The sequence below is a fragment of the Labrus mixtus genome, chromosome 12, assembly GCF_963584025.1.
Source record: "Labrus mixtus chromosome 12, fLabMix1.1, whole genome shotgun sequence".
NCBI classification, from domain to species: domain Eukaryota; kingdom Metazoa; phylum Chordata; class Actinopteri; order Labriformes; family Labridae; genus Labrus; species Labrus mixtus.
The window spans coordinates 2,009,804-2,031,774 of NC_083623.1; the positions used below are offsets into that span (position 1 = coordinate 2,009,804).

Below are 21,971 nucleotides of genomic sequence, written 5' to 3' on the forward strand. Positions count from 1 at the left end.
TCCCCTGGGGACAATGATTCCTCTCTAAAGATAGATGTATGGTTATTAGCTTGAGACACGCTGATGGACTGTTAAATCTGTCTGGGGAAAATTCAGTCCAAATGGTCGGGCGAGAACAAAGAGCAGATTTTCAGGAAACTTATTTTAAATCATCCTCTTGGGAGCATGAATACCCACACAAATGTAAAATAAACCATTTATTTTGAGTACTGAGTTATGGACTTATCAAGGGGAGATTCTGGCTCACATGGCGCTACAAAAACGGCAAGATTTTTGTTCTTTGCAAATTCATCCTCTGGGGATCTTGAATAGTCCCAACAAATTGACTAAAAGTACAGCTGTTAGTGCGAAACACTGTTTTTGACTTTTGATTTTGTCGGCCCAAATTGAGACTGAATTTGAAATGAGAAGAAAGGTGAAGATGTAGGCAGAAATGCTTTTGGATCATCCTCAGAGGACTTTGAATACTCACAAAATAATTAATAAAAAAAAAACTGCTTTAAAGCAACTTAAAATGAGTTAATGTTTGATTGGGAAATGTTGGCTCGATGGGGATGCTAAAGTACGGGCTAAGATCTCAGAGAACTTCTTTTAAATCATCATCTGGGGACCATGAACACTCAGAGCAAATCATATTAATGTATGGCTGTTAGTTAGCGACACAGCCATGGAGTGAGGTATTTAAGTTGGGGACATTTTGGCCTGACGATGGTGGTGAACAGGAGGTTTATTTGTCAGCAGAAATTATTCAGAATCATCCTCTGGGGGTCATGAATATCCATAACAAACATGAATTTATGGCTGTTTGCTTCGAGAACTTATCTCGTCCAATTTCTTGTGGTACAACATTGATGGTCTCCAGAGGCTGTACCAGTAATGGAGTAACTTCCTCTGGCTTAACATGTAGAGTATGTTATGGAGACCATTCTAAACATGACACTCACCACATGAGGTATTGATGGCGTCCCGCAGCTCGGCGTACTTCCACTTGCTCAGCTCGTACTTCTTGGTCCCGACAGCAGCGGCCTTGGAGGCCTGGACCTGTGGACCTCTGATAGAGACAAGAGGGACAGACTGGAAGTCAGACAACAAAGACCCACAGCTATGAACTGTGGGATACCGGCAGCAAGGAGGTCAGAGGGCGAGGTTATCCGTTCACTCAGAACAGAGGTAGAAAAGTATTTACAGGTATGAACGTTAAAAGAAGATAGGTGGAGTTTACCTGACCTTACTCAATATTTTAAGAATTAAAGAACTGCTGTTTTATTTCATCGTCTTTATTACAAAATACGGACGATAAAATGAATGCTCTTGGAGGTTTTAATACACGAATGACCCCTGGAAATAGCCAACAAAAAGTCACATTTTAACCTAATTTATTCAAAATAGCTTTCAAAAACAGGCTTTCCTGTTGGGAGTTATGGTATGGTTACTGGAGGCAAGTTCTCATCAGTACACATATACCCACCAACTTTCATCCATGTGGGTAAAAGGAACCTTATTGTGGAACCCATTCGGAGAATTTCAAGGGCGCCTGAAAAGCACTAATTTTCTCCTATTTATTCATTATGACATCTTTCCTGTTGGAGTTAGCTTATAGCTCCAAGAGGCTTTTTCGTAGATCTCATCAAGACACATATACCCACCAACTTTCATACATATGGGTGAAAGTAACCTCTATGCAGAACCCCTTTTCAAAAATTTCGAGGGGACACTTTGGAGCCATTTTACAACTTCCATGTCTCAGACTCTTCTAAAGCACATGCCAAGTTTAAAGAGTTTTTGAGCATATTAAAGCTGCCAAATCTGTGATAATTCAGTGAGAATCATTCAGGGCAAGAAGAAATAATAATTCGCTCTTATATTAGGATATGACCATTGGTGCTCCGGCCATGGAAGTGGCTGTTATACTTAAATTGGCTGGTAACTTTTGTTGAATGTCCACAGAGGCTGAAAGGTAGTTCAAAAAGTACCTGAATCACCTTGTACGGTAAACTCCACCCACCTGACAGTCATCAGAGAAACAACAATCACAGATGAAGTACATCAGAGAGAGGTAGTCGGTGAAATCGAGGAGAAGCAAAGGAGTCAGATCAGCAGAATCATAGTTAAAGGAAAGAGAAAGATTTCTACAGCAGAACTACAGAGGGTGTAAAGATCGATGTGGTTAAAAGAAGCATGCTGTTTCAGCCTCCAGGAAGTCAAAAAGCGCCTCTGGTGAGACGGTTATGGCGCCGCTCTGAGGCTCTATCTAACTTTAATAAATGATAAGGTGTGACAGTGTAAAGACTCCAGCTGCAGGCCGGGCTGTTGGCACGTGGCTGACAGGACTCATTAATCCCACACCAGGATTTCCCCCTAATTTTAGGACACCAGGAAGTTGGAGGCGTGACCCTGTTGGTTCTCTAATCCTATTGGGTGGCTCTGCGATGATTGATTAGCGTTAACTGGCCATCGGACCTGCGTGGCTGTTCCCAGAAGCATATGATGGTTCTGGCAGTGAGCTAAGCGGCTGCAGTCACCTTCTGCTCGCCGTGCGGTTCGGGGTGTAGTGAGAGGACACCTGAGCTAAGAGACGCACCGGGGGAAACACGAGGAGAGGCTGGCAGGGCTTAAGACTGAATCAATCATTCACGCCGCGCTTAAGCCGGGAGGTAGCATGTGGAGAATAGCGTTTTAGCTAATGGAGGTAATCTGATGAGGAAGTGCACGGTTACTCACACAGGTGGAGAGTAACTTTCACCTGTAGAGGCCTTGACGTAAATCTTACACTTTCTCTTTGATTCTCTGGAGTCAGTTGGAAAATTAACCGTCCAGCTCTTTAAAGGTCCAATCAGTGAGATGTGTAGAGAGTGAGATGATAAAGGTATCTTACTATCTGATCATTAAGGAAACATGTTGAAGTGCTGGCTTATCTGACAACAATGCAGCAGCCAGTATGTCCTCCTTCTAACTTTAGATTCTGCTCCTGAATGCTCTGGATTTGTTTGGACCAGAGAAGGTAGGCGCTTTTAAGGCACCCCTCCACACATGGCCGTTTTGGACGCCCCTCGGTTTGCCAGATATGAGAGCAGTTATCAGGTCAACAGGTGTTGCAGCGATGGAAGCGGGCAAGAGAAGTGGTTCAGATAGAAGTGATTGTACCCGACCTGGACTTGTTGTTGTAGAAATGTTTAGCATTAGCATGCTAACGATCAAGGGTGACTCACATAAGAGTTGTTAGCTGAATCATTGACCTATTATCGCCTTGAGTCGCTGCAGTTGTATTGAGATAGAATTCAAAAATAGTCTCAGATTCTTAAGACTTTTTAAGAGTAGAAATGTTGAAATGTGTGCAGCAGGAACAGACCGCAGAGCAGGAACAGTTTTCCTTATCGATAGATCAAGTTATGATTGACATCTCTGAGGGAATCAACCCGTGAACAGATCGACTGAAAGTCGTTCAAATCAACCAAAAACTCTTAAGGAGTTCTGCATCACATCATGTTTTAAATTGTTTAAATCATGAATCAGAGGCGACTGATTGTGTCGAGACGGAGGCGGTTTTCTACCCACCGGGCCAGAAGTTCAGTCATTTCCTTCGCCATCTCTTCCCTAAAAAAGTAGCATGGTTCCAGTTTTTAGAAAGTTAGTGAGCTCAACGACACAATTATATTAATGCTACAATCCACAGAGTGCGTGATCGGCAGTCCTCAGGGGTTTCCCACCCCACATAACAGGAGGTCAGAACATAAATACTGAGCATGTTTTAAATGTTTACAATGTGAAAGAGATGTGCCGCACAGTGTTTGAAAGCTTTACTTGTTGTGATAACGACCATGTAAACCATTTTAAGATCCAACCGACACAGCACCCACAATCTACGCATCTGTCAGACCAACGACAAACAAATATTTAGAAATGACTCAACATTTAAAGTTGGACTTTTCAGGGCGAAATAAGTCAACAAAAATGCTCCTGCTGCATCGGCAAGAGTCCCCAAGATCCAAATCCAGTGACAGATTGAATCCAAAACACATCAAATCCATACAGGTCCTCAGAGTGCTTCAAATCTTGCTGCTGATTTCCTGATATTTCACTGTTCCCAGTCTGTGACAGCCAATGAGAGCCTGAGTTGAATGGAGGCGTCTGACGTTCTGTTGTCTCTACATCCAGAGAATTTCTCGCTACTGGCTGATCCCTGATATTTCTTCAATCAACACCTCGCATCCTGAGAGCAGGAAGAGGTTTTTTGATCTGCTGGTTTGGTAACCTCCGCATCGTTAACAAAAACAGGCTGGGAAATATTGTTAAACTTTGCCAAAAGATAGTTGGAGTTGACTTGAATGATCTTGGGCATGTTTTTCCAAGTAAGAGCCACTCGAAAGGCAAAGGCCATGTTGGAAGACCCTCAGCACCCCCCCTGCATGCAGAGTTTAGACTTCTGCCGACAGGGCGGAGGTTCACTTATGTAAGGAGGTCGAAATCAAATAGATAACTGAGGTCGTTTGTTCCATCAGCTGTTGGGTTTTTAATAAGCTGTAGGCATTGCTGCCCGTACACTTTTACTATGGACTGTTGGTCTTTATGTCTCTTAACTCACTCACGCCCATCATGATGGTTTCCATGGTAGTTATGTTTTATATGTATGTATTTATGTCATTGTGATGTTTTTTTTATGGATGTGTTGCCTGTATGGACGTGTTGCCTGTATGGACCCCTGTTGCAAACCAAATTGCCCCTCGGGGACAATAAAGATTTTCCAGAATCCAAAAGTCTGTGACTCAGCTGCAGGTTCACGACTAACACACTCTAACTCTAAGTGTTCTACATCTATACATAGATATCCACCACAATAACATATCTATGTTTGGAGAACACAGGTCTTTAACTTTGACATCTCTGCAGGGGGAAATGGAGAACACTGTTGTGATAATGAGTAAATGTAAAAGAGCCTCGTGATGGGGCTTTAAAAAAAAAGAAAAAAAAAAAAGAAGCGTTTTAGAGAAGAAGAGGGAGCAGCTGGTGCGTAAAAGTACCACCATGCACCACTCCAGCATCCTCAGGAGCGTGTAGCCGTGTAATGTGGCCTCTACTACCTCATGACTCATGACGTGAAGCATCAATTTCAACTTCCAGAGAGACGCTGCTGCGTGTGGGTCGTTTTGGGGTAAGTGCAAGAGAGAAGTGCGAGGGAGGATGCCGTGCCGGGGCTCAGGCCTACGATCTGACGCTCCGTCATGAACACTGAAGCTTTAATATCTCAACAGGAACCGGCTCAACCTCTCTATGCTCGGGTAAAAAAAAAAAACGCCTGACGGGAACCACAGCAGACAACAGGAGGAGAGCTTCTGTATGTATCTTTATGTAAACACTGATCATGAAGCGCGGCGCGGTGTGTGGTGGAGGTGGAGGTGGAGGTGCGGGGTGCGGGGTGCGAGGAGAGGACACCTACATGGTCAAGCTCTTGAGTTTGGGGGTTCCAGCCGAGCTGTAAACAAGAGGATTATAGGATTATAACACGGGGCACCACTCAACAACAAAACAAGGAGGAGGAGGAAAGGTGATTTAGTTTCCTCTTCATATTTGGAAGAATCTCCTTCAAAAGTCCGATCAGAGGACGAGGGCCTTGAATTTATCAAACTCGTACTTAAAGTGGAATTTTAAAGCTTCAAAATGATCCTTTGATTGGTTTGATTCGCTGAATGATTCTTTCATTCTCATGCTATCTCTCTCCCTGAAGTCCCCGTGGTCAATCATGTCTTTAAAGGTACAAGCCGCTCTGAGAAGGAGTGATAAAGTCGTTTAAAAGTAACTGTGTTAAAAGCTTTTAATCTCTTTGGTCTTTTCAATTACAAACATGCTGAAATCTCTGGCCTTCAGTTAGTCTTCTGCCTGCTCCACTTTTCAGAAAATGTGTGCTCAAACAGGCCGTTTGGAGATGTTCCCTTCATGACATCATAAAGGGCAGTAGCCCCTCCCCCAGGTGGGTGACACTCCCACAGCTAGGTGTTTGTTCTGCCCTCTGAGTCTGCCTTCTCACCGTAAACAATAGGACATGGAGCGAGAAAGACAGAGTACACCCAAAGCCCTTCCAGAGAGGGGGCGTGGTCAGACACAGCTCATTTACATATTTAAAGGTACAGACACAGAAACAGCCTGTTCTGAGCAGGGCTGAAATAGAGGGGTTTATAGACATGATCAAATACAGGATCAGAGTGGATTTAGAACAAGAAACTTCACACACATGTTTAGAGGAGCTCTGAGACTTATTTAAACTGAAGAAGAAGAAGAAGAAGAGGAGGAAGATATGTCACCTTTAAAGTATTATTATCTTTGAACTGGTTGTTTCTAAAGGCTTTTCCCACAAATGTTGCAGTTATTCAGAGTAAATCATTTGATTGACATGTTGTTAAATCGATCATTTGTGTTAAGTTTGATAAATTCTGGCCGTGATCACGTTACATCAGGGTGACAATCACGTCGGTGCTGATTTCTTTGGTCAAACGTGGACGATCACAGATCTTCTGTTTCTTATTTTTCGATCATAAGAAACAGAGTTAAAGGGAAAAAGGTGCCGTCCAGGAGACTGGAGGTTCTGTAGCATGTTAAGAGATCAGGGATGTGCTGTGATTGGCTGGAAGATTGTTACAGCATGCAGGGTTGGTTATGGTTTGAGAAAAAGGGTTAAAAGAGGCAGGTGGGTGGGTGGATGGGGGGGTGGGGTTAAATCAAAGGGTTAAATCGCCGGGTCTTACGCTGCTCTCTCTGGGGACGATGGAACTGAGGAGCCGTTACTGAGAAAAGAAAACAAAGAAGAAGAAAAAAATGTGGTTAAACACAGGATTGAAAATGCAGATGAGGACGTGTGACGTCAGATTTGTATAAAAACAGTCAGCGCTCTGTGAACTCTTCGGGAACTTTGTACAGAAGAAGAGTCCCAAAGAAAGGTCCAGAAGACTAAACTGTCAGAGTGAGAAACAGTCAGCGTGCCGGCTGACGGCTCAGGATGAATTATCGATGGTTTGTTGGGATCATAAAACATTCAGTGATGTTTAAATGTAAGGAAATCCACACTGAACAAACAGGAAGTAAAACATCATAACAGAGACCGCTGAGTAATAACACCGACTTTGTTTCCTGTCAAAGTCATGTGGAGAAAAATGAAATGATAAATGATATTTTCTAATTAGACAGTTTTTAATCCTGATATTCCTGTCCTGGTATGTGTGTGTGTGTGTTACCTGCGCAGCCCCGCGTCGTTCTGCCCTTCCTCGGGTATCAGCTCGGACTCGCTCTGAGCGATCCTCAGCGCCAGCTCGCGGTCCCTCCTCTCCTGCTCCAGGACGGTCTGCCGGGACGCTTCCTCCTCCCGCTCGGCCAGCAGCTGCACCTCCATCTCCTCCTGCACACACACACACACACACACACACACACACACACACACACACACACACACACACACACACACACACACACACACACACACACACACACACACACACACACACACACACACACACACACACACACACACACACACACACACACACACACACACACACACACACAACATAACTTTTTCAGAGTTTTCTAACATCTATCTGAGTCGCCTGAAACACAAGACGAGGTCACATGAAGGGAGTCAAACCCGACAGCAGCAGGAGAGGAGGACACTCGTTGGTATTCAAGAAAGCTAAAAAAGTCTTAATCAATGCTGCAGCATGAGCGTACACACACCTTTAACCTTTCTACAAACAGAGCAGACAAGGAGAGAGGAGGGGGGGTTTCATCTTCTTCATCCTGATCATTAAAGAGCGGACGAGTGAAGGGCGGGGCTCACCTGGAAGATTAATGCTTCCACCTTTCTTAATGAAACAAGTTCTGGGAGTGAAACGGCTCGGTGACCGACTGAAGAAGGTCACAGAGAGATGATCAGTTTATCAGCTTGTATAGGTGATGCATAGATTGTAGCTGCTGTGGTGGTCTGACAGATGTGTAGATTGTAGCTGCTGTGGTGGTCTGACAGATGTGTAGATTGTAGCTGCTGTGGTGGTCTGACAGATGTGTAGATTGTGGCTGCTGTGGTGGTCTGACAGATGTGTAGATTGTAGCTGCTGTGGTGGTCTGACAGATGTGTAGATTGTGGCTGCTGTGGTGGTCTGACAGATGTGTAGATTGTAGATTGTAGCTGCTGTGGTGGTCTGACAGATGTGTAGATTGTGGCTGCTGTGGTGGTCTGACAGATGTGTAGATTGTAGCTGCTGTGGTGGTCTGACAGATGTGTAGATTGTAGCTGCTGTGGTGGTCTGACAGATGTGTAGATTGTAGATGTGTAGATTGTAGCTGTGTAGATTGTAGCTGTGTAGATTGTGTCTGCTGTGGTGGTCTGACAGATGTGTAGATTGTAGCTGCTGTGGTGGTCTGACAGATGTGTAGATTGTAGCTGCTGTGGTGGTCTGACAGATGTGTAGATTGTAGCTGCTGTGGTGGTGGTCTGACAGATGTGTAGATTGTGGCTGCTGTGGTGGTCTGACAGATGTGTAGATTGTGGCTGCTGTGGTGGTCTGACAGTTGTGTAGATTGTAGCTGTGTAGACTGTAGCTGCTGTGGTCGTCTGACAGATGTGTAGATTGTGGCTGTGTAGATTGTAGCTGTGTAGATTGTGTTTGCTGTGGTGGTCTGACAGATGTGTAGATTGTGTCTGCTGTGTTGGTTGGATCTTGAAATGGTTCACATGGTCTGAAACACAGGAACTTAGAAACTTTCTTCTTATTCACGCTGTGTGATTAATTATCCACATTAACTGTAACTCGGCCTCCTCAACAACAAGAAACGCTGTAGCCCGTGGAGAATTTTACCTTTTTAGAAGTACTCCCTACTATAAACTGTGTTCTCTGTTATTTGAGGTAAATGACTCCACAGTCTTACTGTTTCACATTTTCCATTAATTGATCCAGAAATCCGACCCGTGCTGCTCTAATCGGCGGCAAACTTCTACTGCAGCTTTGTTCCTGAGCGGAGTCTGCTCTTTGGTTTTCTTTGATTCCTCCGCAGCATGAATAAATACGAGTCAGACTAATGTATTTAATGCAACATGAAAGCAGCAGAGGTTGAACAGGACATGAATTCCCTCGCTTTACTCCTGGCACTATGAAGCTTTCTCTCTGAAGAACTTTCTACCATCCTTTTTCTGTTTTGTGTTTCCAACCTGTTGACTTCGACGTGTTCACAAACAGAACGCTCCTAAATGATGCATGAACTCTGCATGACTCACAAATCTCTCTGCAACCCGAGAGCAACGACAATATGTGGAATTTAAACCATCTGAAAAGAAGCAGCGCTCACAAATCACCCTGAAATGCTCCGTGATGGATCAGAGATAGTTTAACTGAGATGGATCAGAGATAGTTTAACTGAGATGGATCAACTGATTAAGCAGCAGAATGATCGTCGCTCTGAGAGAAACACAGAGGTAATAAATTACACTTCTTTTTATATTTTAATTATTTATTTTTAACTTTATTTTTTTACTTTTAATTTGCATTTGTTTATTTTTAATTTTTATTATTTAGTTATTATTTTTTATTATTTATTTTTATTTGTTTATTTATTTATTTTAATTTTTTCCATTGTTAAAATATTGAATTGCTAATTATTACTTTTCATTATTATTATTGTATTATTTGTTATGCCAAAAAAGCTATTTGAATTGAATTGAATTGAATGGTATAAACTTTGGTTTTACATCGACGCTCCTTCCAAACACTTCAGCTCTATTGAGGATCATGAATGTTGGATAAGGAGAGGTTTTAAAGTGACTGACTGATGTCACTTCTTCTCCTTAAATCCCTCCTAAACTTTGCAGCACGACTCGTAAATATTCAGAGAGAGGAGGAGGAGGAACAGGACGGCCCCGGAGCTGACGGAGGGGAGGGAGAATTGTGGGTAAAAAGATCTTGAGGCCCCTGGTCCCCCCCTAACTTTAATAAAACTAAAATATTAACAAGAAGAAAACCACAACATCCTGATCATTAAAGCTGTTTCTGACTTTTAACAGAAGTGGATGTCGGCCATGTTTAACAAGATCGATCCAATGACAACAGAAATGTTTTTCATTTTCTCCCTCCCCTCCAAGCCCAGAGAGATTTCCAGACACTGCTTCCAGATTTATCCGCAGAATAAAACATCGTTATCAATTAAAGATTTCTAATAAAATCAAACCAGCTCACCGTTAAGTAACCAAGAAACTCTGAAGTCACGCTCAGTCCACACACACACACACACACACACACACACACACACACACTCTCTCTCTCTCTCTCTCCAGGACTCAGAGGTCCATTAGAGGGTGTGATGGAGAGAGGTAACGTGCGGCCGTGTTCCCGTCTCATCAGTTAGTCGTGGATTAGCGGCGAGGCGCACAGGAGGGGTTTCAGGGGGTCGACGTCCTGCAGAGACAAACGCACGAGGACAGGAGCACGAACGCTGGGAAACCACAGCGTTTAATACTCCATGAAGAGGTCCACTTTGCTCTGACGCAGCACTCTGTGCACAGCCCCGTATCGTGTTTCAACAGTATGACGAGAGTTCAGAAAAAAACACAAGTGGTCGGTAAAAAAGTTAAATTAAAAAGATGTTTTTTACCAGAACAAATCAAAAGCTTAGCAACACCAAACTGCTTAAAATGTCGGCTTTATAACCAAAACTCGAGGAGTCAAAGAAAGAGCACTCACAGCTGGATCCCTGATCCTCTCGTCGTTCTTATTTTATCTCAGACACAACGCTAAAAACCAAAAGACTCAAACTCCCCAAAACTTGCATGTGAGTGAGTTGATAATTGTTTCCTCAACCTCGGTTAAAACACGACCCTCATGTACCTGAAGGTAACCTTTTAATAATCTAGTTTCAACGCGGTCGCTGCTCTCGATCTGTTGCCGGAGTCGACGGCCCCCCGGGGGGGAGAGCCGAAGGAAGCAGTTCTGTAAACACAAAGACTATACTGTAAAAATATTAACGATAAGAAAACCATTCAGATCATTAAAGCTGTTTCTGACTTTTAACAGAAGTGGGTGTCGGCCATTTTTACACAAAAACGATCCAATTAAATCAACTCACAACACCTTCCAATTAGCGCTCTGTTGAAGCTGCAGGGATCTCTGGTCCCTCCCTCATCGCCAGCTCTGACCTCGCTCAGCCCCGCCACCCCCCAGAATCCACCTGGAGGCTCCGACTGGGGGAAGGGGGAGGGGTTAAGATCTCTTCCCATCACTCCTCAAATTCCTTTCTAAAGGTTGATTTTTTAGGTTTTTATTTCTTTTTTTTAGAGACAGGAAGTGGATGGAGTCAGAAAATGCAGGAGAGAGAGTGGGGTAAAGGAGCCGCAGGTCGGATTTGAACCCGAGCAGACCGCCTGGAGGACGTGGGGGCGTGCGCACTAACCACCAAGCCACCTGGGCCCCGGCTCCTCCACTTCCTGCAGGTAAACTAAAAACCCAGTATTGATGATGTCGTAGTGCAGAAACACAAACTCTGCTCTGCTGTGATGAATATTTGAAATGTGAGTTGTCGGCGCCGCGCTGCTCTTTATTTAGATGAAAGCGCCGCGCTTCCTGCGGGCCGTGAAGGACGGAGGCAGTAATGAATGTGCACGGAGAGAGGTGTGTGTGAGTCGAGGTGCGACTTCCAAACCCGCGGTGAGTCACAAAGTGATGATGGTTCGTGTGATTTTCATTTCAGCGAGGAGGGAAGAGATGATTACACAACGCCGCCTGCGAGGGCAAAACGGCGCCCGAAGCCGCTCTGCAGAGGTGACATTTCAACTGCTCGTCCTGTTACACTGCTTCATTAATATTTACCTTCTTTTAACACCTGATGTGCTTTATTAACATTTTCTCTATGTTGATCTTTAGCTGCTGGTACACATGAAACCATGTTCAAACTCTTTTTAATGATCACACACACATCACACACACATCACACACACATCACACACACATCACACACACATCACACACACATTTCTTTATTCACACGTTCACTAACTAACAGTCACGTTTCATTTCCTCAGTAGATTTACCTCCGGAGAAGAAAAGCACTTAAGCAACTTAACTTTAAATCACAAACAGATAAACGTTCACAGTCTTGTTTTTCTGTGATCAATCACATTTCCAGATTCCACAACCTGAAGCGTCTGAAAACAGCCGAAGAAGAAGAAGAAGACGAGGACAGAGGACACCTATGTCCAGTAGGACGCCTGCAGACAAACTACACACACACTCACCTGGAGCTTCCTCTCCTCCTCCTCCCTCCTCTTCCTCTCCTCCTCTTCCTGCTTCCTCTTCACCTCCATCTCTGATTTCCTGGAGGACGAATAAAGAGAGAGAGAGAGAGAAGAAGAAAGTAGAGCAGAGACAATGAAGATGAAGAGGGCGAGAGAAGAAGAGAGAGACAAAGAGAAGAGGGAGAGAAAGAGAGAAGAAGAGGTTTGATTAGTGCTCACTGATGCTGAAATCAGCCTTATTCTTCTAAAAAAACTAAAAGGTTTAAAGCTTTTCTTCCTCTTCCTCCTCCATGATCTGTGTCCTGCTGCTTCCAGCTTCCAAAGCCTGCAACATTTTATTCCTCCTGCTGTTGACTTTCTTGTTTTTTGTTGTGCTCTCTGCAGCCCTGACATTATGAACTCCTGACTGCATGTTTTTCTCTGGTGACCCACGAGCTAAATGTTGCTGAAGCTGAAGCTGCAAACCGCTCCGAACAGAAACATCAGTTAAATCCTTAAAGGAAGAAAAACCCGGGAGCACCGAGAGCCGAGCGGGTTATGACTGCTGCAACTTCACTTTTTTTTCATGTTGTGTCTTGACCTCCTCTCAGACGAGGCAGAACACTTCCTCTCCTCCGTCTCCGAGGCTTTTAACGAGTCTCTGCCGGAGCTCTAACTCATCGTTATGAATAATGTTTGGATTAAACCTGAAGAGGGGAGTCCTATAAAGCCAGACTTCACGGGTCAGAGACTCTATAGAGGTCTCCTCATGCAGCTTGGCGTGCAAACAGCGTGCTTTATGACCTTCAGTCTGCGACCTTCAGGAGGATCTCAGGAGTTCATAACTCGCCCGAGGAGGAGGAGGAGAGAGGGAGTCATAAAATATGCTCTGTCACCTCTAATGTCTTGTATTAGCGGGTAGTGGTTTGTGACGAACACAATGGCCCCCATCAGTCCTCCTCTAAGACTTTCTGTACCCCCCATAGGAGGAGGAGGTCAGACATGAGGGAAGAGACCTCTTAACATGTTCATGTGTGACGGATCAGAAACCTCAGAGGGGTAGGGGACACGTCAAGGAGGTTTCAGAGAGTCTTAACTAAACCCCCAGACCCCCTTTCTAAAAACTGAGACCCTCTGTGAACGGGTAATAAGAGGTGTCATTGATCAGGTCCAAATCTCCAAGTACAAGTTTAAAGATTTAAATATTGAGTCAGAAATGTAAATACTGAAGTGTGTGATGTCACTACGATTATTGTACCGCTCCGGATCGAGTCACCGACAGAGGTGTCAAAAGTATTGACATTCATTCCTCAGGTAGAAGTTTAGATACGAGGGTTTAAAAAGACTTCTGTACAAGTTGAAGTATCAACTCAAGCTTTTTACTCCAAGTGTAAAAGTACTAGTTTCAAAACTACTTAAAGTATAAAAGTTAAAGTAATGTAAGGGGGAAAAAATGCCATTAAGGACGAAAGCTTAGGCCGCGCATAATGGCGGGATTTATCTGGATAGGTTTTTTTTTTGTGTTTTTTTGAATGAAAACAAGCCGGAATGAAACAGGAGTAACGAGGCGATTTTTAAAATGTAAGAAGTAGAAGTAAAAAGTCGGCTGAAAAATAATTACTCCAGTGAAGTATAGATACCCAAAATTTCTACATAAGTAAGGTAACAAAAGTATTTGTACTTAGTTACTTGACACCTCTGGTCACCGAAGCTGGATTCGTTCCAGTTCCTGCAGCAGCCAATGAGAGCGAGCAGACTTGGCAGCGTCACCACTGGAGGTTATGTACTCTAAACACTCGTCCTCAAGCTCTCGCCTCAACACAGCAGGCGCGTGTTCTCCCGGTCTGACCGAGTCGTCTAGTGTTTGCGTTCAGAGGATAATGGCGTCCTCATGGTCTGTGGTTGCTCAGGTTTTTTTTTTTTTTGAAATCGTCTGGTGTGTATCCAGCTTCAAGAAGTTCAGCTGCAACCTCGAGGTTAAGACGCTCTGTGTGTCATCATCGTGTAATCAGAGCTTTCAACTGAAGCATCCCGCCTTTAACAACCTATCACATTTTAAAACCTTCAGGGAGTTTCTCCTCTACAAAGATGGTTTCTAGAATCAGACTTGAATGAGACCCTCAGACGTTGATGGTTTAAAGGTGTCCTCGCCCTTTTCATCAGACTCTCTCATCTCGCTCACACACTAACTGTTTGTTCCAACTTTTTCCTCATAACTCTGAGGCTGTGACCTTTGACCTCCTCCCTATTGTTCTCCTGCGGTGACTTGACAACGGAGGGGGGGGAATTGAAGCTTATTTTTTGCTGCTGTAAAATCAGCCCGCAGCGTCAGAGTCAGCTAAAAACAGAAAGTATAATAAGCGGGTTGATAAGCCCGACTTTATGGGCTCCTTATAAAAATAAATCTCATTATGTAAATCCTCCTGGTTTCCTTTAAATACCAGCGGACACACAGAGGGACCATTTCAGTCATCGCAGCATTTTTCTATAAAAACTTTAACCCGACTTTGTTAATGATTTGATCACTCACAGTTTCCGGTCGTCCTCCTCCTGCTTGCGTCGCTGCTCCTCCTCGTCCCTCCTCTTCTTCTCCCGCTCCATCTCCTCCTGGATGCGTCGCAGCCGCTCCCGCTCCTCCTCCTCCTTCTTCTTGTTCTGCATGGCGGTCAGCAGCTGCTCCGACCGCGTCACCAGCGCCTGGAACTCGTGGTCGATCTCGATGCGGCTCATCACGGTGCCCTGGAACGACACAAAAAAACAGATTTGATGTTTGACTTTCTTACTTTAATACAAACAGCAGGTGTGTGGTGACTCCTCCCCCTCTCTGCTTTATAACGATGAAATATTAAAGGAGCAGTATGTAAGTCGGCCACCTAGTGTTTAAAAGGGGTACTGCAGTCTAAATTCTAAACATCATAGAGAGCTGTCTCCCCCCCCCCTCTCTAGAGTCCATGCTGACTCAGGTCACCATGTGGTGGACTCTGAAGCTTCAGTGTTTATCCAGCTCTGCATGGGTCTGTAAACCTTTCTGTGTTCTAACCTCTCTCCATTTTTCAAAAGCATCTCCAATATTGATCCTAGTTTGAGCACGTTTCTGCTCGTGGAGCTTATTAGAAACATGCAGAGGCTTTTTAGGTCGGGCACAATCACTTCTATCTGAACCACTTCTCTTGCCCGCTTCCATCACTGCAACACCTGTTGACCTGATAACTGCTCTCATATCTGACAAACCGAGGGGCGTCCAAAACGAGCCCTTAAAAGCGCCTACCTTCTCTGGTCCAAACAAATCCAGAGCATTCAGGATCGGGAAAGGTCACTTTATAATTTCAGAAGTTTTGGACTTGAGCCCACACTTTATTTTTTGAGCGCCATGTTCTTCATGTCAAGTGGAAAACAGGGGGAGGGGGAGGGGGAGGGGGAGTGGCGTCCTAGAATTTGTGATCAGTGTTTAAAAATATATCCAGTAGATCCGCTCTGTTTGGCTCCAGCTGTCTGCAGCAGGATGAGGTCTAATTTCTTTCTGTCCATCGCCGCCTGAGGAGGAGGAGGAGGAGGATCTCCTATTTTAAAAAACTCACCTCCTCAAACGCTCCCCTCTGACAGAACACGATAAAGAGCGTTAACGAGGAACATCAAAGCCTTTTTTTAGACCACTTATGGACTTCAAAAATTCACCTTTTACAGCCGGATGACGTCGACCGAGCGTCTCACTCACCTTGATTTTGACCATCAGGGAGTCGATGGCGGCGTCCAGGTCGGTGATCTGTTTGCTCATCTCCTGTTTGCCCTCCTTCAGCCCGGCCACCACCTCGTTAAAGCGGCCCATCCTCGTCTTCAGGTTACGCACCTTCACTAACCCGTCGATCCTGAAACACAAACACGTTTTAGAAAATGTTTCCTGACATGTTTTTTTGAATCGTGAGAGTTTTTGTCGCAGTTGAAGCAGCTCTTGATCGTTCGGTTTCCGGTGGTTTTAAATCTCATCTTAAGTCTGATCTCGAGTTTGAACAAAAAGTCAAAATTCAACAATATGGACTTGAAGATTTTCTACTTAGTTTGCTTCAAGGTTGAGGACTAAACTCACGAGTCAAAGCTATAAAACTTAAAGGAAAAACTTGTAAAAATATATATATATTATAAAACTTATCATTTCACTCACTACACATCTCACTGATTGCTCCTTTTAAAAACTTGATTTTAAACACATTCTTCAGCAGTTGATTGTTTGTGACTTCCCCTCGGGGCTTACACCTTTAATTAAAAATGATGTCGGAAAAAAACGTGTTCAGCAAATCAACTTTTCATTTTCTCCTGACAACAGCAATACTTCAAATTAATCCGACACCTGCTGGGGTCAACAAAAAAAACGAGACTCGATATGCAAAAACCTGAGAAACGATGGAGAGAATAAGTCAAACAAAAGAAAACACCAGGCTCTTGTGCTCGTTACATTTCACAATCTGATGCACAGAGCAACGCAGGAGCCTCATTGGTCAACAGAGCTGTCAATCACCACCTTAAACCTCAACTTCTCAGATACAAAGATGAACACTTGGACATAAATCAGTATTTTAAAAATTCACAGGACAGAATCCATATTTGAGAAAAACTGTCTCACTTCATAGTTTAACCCATGTCCCATCTGTTTACATGGAGGAGGCGGAGCTTATGACACACTGCATCAACTCAGCAGGAGGAGCTCTAAATATCTTGGCTTCACTTTGAGGGGACTGTTGCCATACCAACGACTCCAACAGCTGATCTGTACTGTGCAGACTCGACGTCACCAGTGCAACTTATCAGCGATATTTTTTGGCTTCACTTTTGAACGAGAGGCGGGTGAGATGTGTCATCCATCTTTATTTACTGCCACTGTTAGCGACTTGTTAGGGCTACAAAAAGACACGTTTAGGATTTAACTGGGACATCATATCTGAAGGAAAAGCGTCTTAACTTAATCCTCATCTTCGTCTTAACTCCGCCCCCTTCATTAATGACCCCCCCCCCTCCCCAGACTCCACAGCGAACACAATCACGCAGCCTGTTAGCTTGTAGCAGCAGGTTGCCAGATCAGAATAAAACCCCCTGCAGAGGACAGAAACCGTCAGCTTCACCTGAATCTTTCCTCCCACCTGCCTCCCCCCTCCCCCCACAGAGCTCTGTTGTTTATCATCAAATATCCAAGGTAATAAGCAGAGCTGTGTGTGTGTGTGTGTGTGTGTGTGTGTGTGTGTGTGTGTGTGTGTGTGTGTGTGTGTAGGCAGACTGACACCACCGAGCTGTGAAAGAGGCAGATAATGAAGCAGAAGACGAGGAGAGAAAGATGAGAGTGAGGGAGTGAGAGAGGAGCTGTAGGAGGCAAGGAAGGAACAGAGCGAGACGTGAGTGAGTGTAATGAGAAAGGAAGGAGGAAAAAGATGGTGAGGAGGAAAGGAAATAAGGAAGAGAAGTCACAAGGAAGCGAAAAAAGCCTGATGATTGAAAAGAAATGATGGAGCGAGGGAAAGGAGGAGAAGGAGGGTAATGGAGGATAGAGAGGAAGCAGAGAGGAAGGGAGGAAAGGAAATGAAGAAAAGGGGGACAAGGGTTTGAAAGAAAAGTTGGTAGGGAAGGAGGAACAGAGAGAAGGAATTAGGAAAGGATGAATAGAGAGAGTAAAGCAGGTCAAACAGGAAGAGAGAAAACGAGCGGGTCGCCCACCGAGGTTTGTGCTTCTTTCTGCAGAGCCACATCCGGACCGTCTTCTGCATCTTGATGCAGGCGCTGGTCCGGTACAAGATCTTGTTCTTCACTGAGAGAGAAAAGAGAAAGAAAACATCGAGTAAAGAAAAAGAAAAACAAACAAACACATGACTCTTTTTCAGAATTTACCAAAACAACAAAGAAGATGGAAATATTCTGGAGATTTTTTGGGGGGAGGGGCTTCTTATGCTCTTATTTAGAGGACAGGACAGTGGGTGGAGTTAGAAAAATGGATGAGAGAGGTACGGGATGATTTCATGTACTACACTTGGTCTTGGTCTAATCCTGTCTTGGTCTTGTCTTGGTCTTGGAGCACTCTGGTCTTGGTCTTGTCTCTGTCTTATCTTGGTCTTGTATCGGTCTTGTCTCTGTCTTGGTCTTGACTCGGTCTTGGAGCACTCTGGTCTTGTTCTTGGTCTTGGTCTCGTCCTGTCTTGGTATTGTCTCTGTCTTGGTCTTGGAGCACTCTGGTCTTGTTCTTGGTCTTGTCTCTGTCTTGGTCTTGTCTCGGTCTTGGTCTTGTCTCCGTCTTGACTCGGTCTTGGAGCACTCTGGTCTTATTTCTGTCTTGGTCTTGTCTCTGTCTTGACTCGGTCTTGGAGCACTCTGGTCTTGTTTCTGTCTTGGTCTTGTCTCTGTCTTGACTCGGTCTTGGAGCACTCTGGTCTTGTTTCTGTCTTGGTCTTGTCTCCGTCTTGACTCGGTCTTGGAGCACTCTGGTCTTGTTTCTGTCTTGGTCTTGTCTCCGTCTTGTCTCTGTCTCCGTCTTGTCTCGGTCTTGGTCTTGACTCGGTCTTGGAGCACTCTGGTCTTGTTCTTGGTCTTGGTCTTGTCCTGTCTTGGTCTTGTCTCGGTCTCGGAGCACTCTGGTCCTGGTCTTGTCTTGGTCTCGTCCTGTCTTGGTCTTGACTCGGTCTTGGAGCACTCTGGTCCTGGTCTTGTCTTGTTCTTGGTCTCATCCTGTCTTGGTCTTGTCTCGGTCTTGGAGCACTCTGGTCTTGTTCTTGGTCTTGGTCTCGGTCTTGGAGCACTCTGGTCTTGTTCTTGGTCTCGGTCTGGTCTCTGTTTTGGTCTTGTCTCGGTCTTGGAGCACTCTGGTCTTGTTCTTGGTCTCGGTCTGGTCTCTGTCTTGGTCTTGGCTTGTTCTCGGAGCACTCTGGTCCTGGTCTTGTCTTGGTCTTGTCCTGTCTTGGTCTCGTCTCGGTCTTGGAGCACTCTGGTCTTTTTCTTGGTCTCGTCTCGGTCTTGGGGCACTCTGGTCTTTTTCTTGGTCTTGACTCGGTCTCGGAGCACTCTGGTCTTTTTCTTGGTCTCGTCTTGGTCTCGGAGCACTCTGGTCTTTTTCTTGGTCTCGTCTCGGTCTCGGAGCACTCTGGTCTTTTTCTTGGTCTCGTCTCGGTCTTGGAGCACTCTGGTCTTTTTCTTGGTCTCGTCTCGGTCTCGGAGCACTCTGGTCTTTTTCTTGGTCTCGTCTCGGTCTTGGGGCACTCTGGTCTTTTTCTTGGTCTCGTCTTGGTCTCGGAGCACTCTGGTCTTTTTCTTGGTCTCGTCTCGGTCTCGGAGCACTCTGGTCTTTTTCTTGGTCTCGTCTCGGTCTTGGAGCACTCTGGTCTTTTTCTTGGTCTCGTCTCGGTCTTGGGGCACTCTGGTCTTTTTCTTGGTCTCGTCTCGGTCTTGGGGCACTCTGGTCTTTTTCTTGGTCTTGACTCGGTCTCGGAGCACTCTGGTCTTTTTCTTGGTCTCGTCTTGGTCTCGGAGCACTCTGGTCTTTTTCTTGGTCTTGTCTCAGTCTCGGAGCACTCTGGTCTTTTTCTTGGTCTCGTCTCGGTCTTGGAGCACTCTGGTCTTTTTCTTGGTCTCGTCTCGGTCTTGGGGCACTCTGGTCTTTTTCTTGGTCTCGTCTCGGTCTCGGAGCACTCTGGTCTTTTTCTTGGTCTCGTCTCGGTCTCGGAGCACTCTGGTCTTTTTCTTGGTCTCGTCTCGGTCTTGGGGCACTCTGGTCTTTTTCTTGGTCTCGTCTTGGTCTCGGAGCACTCTGGTCTTTTTCTTGGTCTCGTCTCGGTCTCAGAGCACTCTGGTCTTTTTCTTGGTCTTGACTCGGTCTCGGAGCACTCTGGTCTTTTTCTTGGTCTCGTCTTGGTCTCGGAGCACTCTGGTCTTTTTCTTGGTCTCGTCTCGGTCTCGGAGCACTCTGGTCTTTTTCTTGGTCTCGTCTCGGTCTCGGAGCACTCTGGTCTTTTTCTTGGTCTCGTCTCGGTCTTGGGGCACTCTGGTCTTTTTCTTGGTCTCGTCTTGGTCTCGGAGCACTCTGGTCTTTTTCTTGGTCTCGTCTCGGTCTCGGAGCACTCTGGTCTTTTTCTTGGTCTTGACTCGGTCTCGGAGCACTCTGGTCTTTTTCTTGGTCTCGTCTTGGTCTCGGAGCACTCTGGTCTTTTTCTTGGTCTCGTCTCGGTCTCAGAGCACTCTGGTCTTTTTCTTGGTCTCGTCTCGGTCTTGGAGCACTCTGGTCTCGGGTATGTATTGGTCTGGTCTACTTATGAATCAGGACGTCAAAGTGCAGAGAGGAAGTCTAAAGTTTGACTCTCTGCTGTTTGATTTTCTTCAGAACAAACACGACGTCAGCTCTCCACCTCTCTGCCTGAGCGGCCATATTGGAAATCTGATCATGCAAACACAATATCGATCAGTATGCGCACGTCGCTGACTACAAAAATACCCACGAGGCCTCGTGGTGGTCGTGGAGGAGTGAGTCATCCAAACCGGACCCGGTGTGTAAAGAGTGTGTTCATGATGAGAGACTGAACTCCTGCAGGACTCGTTGATCTGTCTGCTGTCTTTCTTTATCTCTGCAGAGACCGAGGAGGACTCTGTCACTCAGCGCTATCACATATACCCTCTCTCTCCCTCTCTCTCTCTCTGTCTCTCTCTCTGTCTCTCTCTCTGTCTCTCTCTCTCTCTCTCACCCTCTCTGTCTCTCTCTACCTCTCTCTCTCTACCTCTCTCTCTCTCTCTCCCTCTCTGTCTCTCTCTCTCTCTGTCTCTCTCTACTTCTCTCTCTCTCTCTCTGTCTCTCTCTACCTCTCTCACTCTCTCTCTCGCTGTCTCTCTCAGTCTCTCTCTCTACCTCTCTCTTTTTCTCTCTCTCGCTCCCTCTTTCTCTCTCTCTCTCTCTCTCCCTCTCTCTCTGTCGCTCTCTCTCTCTCTGTCTCTCTCTACCTCTCTCTCTTTCTCTCCCTCTCTCTCTGTCTCTCTCTCTCTCTTTTTCTCTCTCTCTCTCTCCCTCTCTCTCTGTCGCTCTCTCTCTCTCACTCTCTCTCTGTCTCTCTCTACCTCTCTCTCTTTCTCCCCCCTCTCTCTCTCTGTCTCTCCCCCCTCTCTCTCTCTCTCTCTCTCTTTGTTCTCTTTATCGATCATATAGAAAAGCAGTTTTATTGGCAGCGTGTTGTAATGTCCCTTTAAATTAAATTCCTCTGCAGAGTTTAAAGAAAGTGAGCGCGGTGTAACGACTTCATTTGATTCTCTTCTGTTACCGACGGAGGAGAAATGAAATATTCTCAAGTCACAACAAGATGAAATGGATTTGGCAGCGAGGACCGCAGATATCGATCTCTGTCTCTATTTATCTTCCACCCTTCATCTCTCTCGCTCGCTCTCTCTCTCTCTCTCTCTCTCTCTTTTCTTCTTCTCTTCAACTCTGACTCGCTTCACTGGATCGACAGAAGAAGAAAAATCTATGTTGCTGAAGTCAGGGAGGTGAAATCAAATAACAAATAATACAAAAAAAAATAAACAGAGTTTCTGCACACTCATCAGAAAATAAACATTAAGCTTTGAAAAGGGATGACGGGTCGTAGCCCCTCTCGTAGCCGGGGAGAGGGGGAGACAGACGGAGCTGATGTCAGACTCTATCCACTGTCCTGTCTCTCCATTAAAGACTCAAAATAAATCTTTAAAAATGAATAATTATCTGAACGAAGGAGTTTCTTAC

At 45.1% G+C, this 21,971-nt stretch overlaps 1 protein-coding gene across 1 annotated transcript in view; it reads right to left on the minus strand.

Annotated features, from left to right (window-relative positions):
* LOC132985490 (unconventional myosin-VI-like) overlaps positions 1-21,971 on the minus strand; it is a 137,121-nt gene that overhangs the window by 20,544 nt on the left and 94,606 nt on the right. Inside the window, exons 26-34 of the mRNA XM_061052897.1 lie at positions 17,942-18,032; positions 15,957-16,107; positions 14,772-14,980; positions 12,263-12,341; positions 7,224-7,384; positions 6,738-6,776; positions 5,435-5,470; positions 3,556-3,594; positions 945-1,051 (exon numbers count right to left, since the gene is read on the minus strand). Of these exons, the coding sequence (XP_060908880.1) occupies positions 945-1,051; positions 3,556-3,594; positions 5,435-5,470; positions 6,738-6,776; positions 7,224-7,384; positions 12,263-12,341; positions 14,772-14,980; positions 15,957-16,107; positions 17,942-18,032 (912 nt within the window). The remainder of the gene's footprint in view (positions 1-944; positions 1,052-3,555; positions 3,595-5,434; positions 5,471-6,737; positions 6,777-7,223; positions 7,385-12,262; positions 12,342-14,771; positions 14,981-15,956; positions 16,108-17,941; positions 18,033-21,971) is intronic.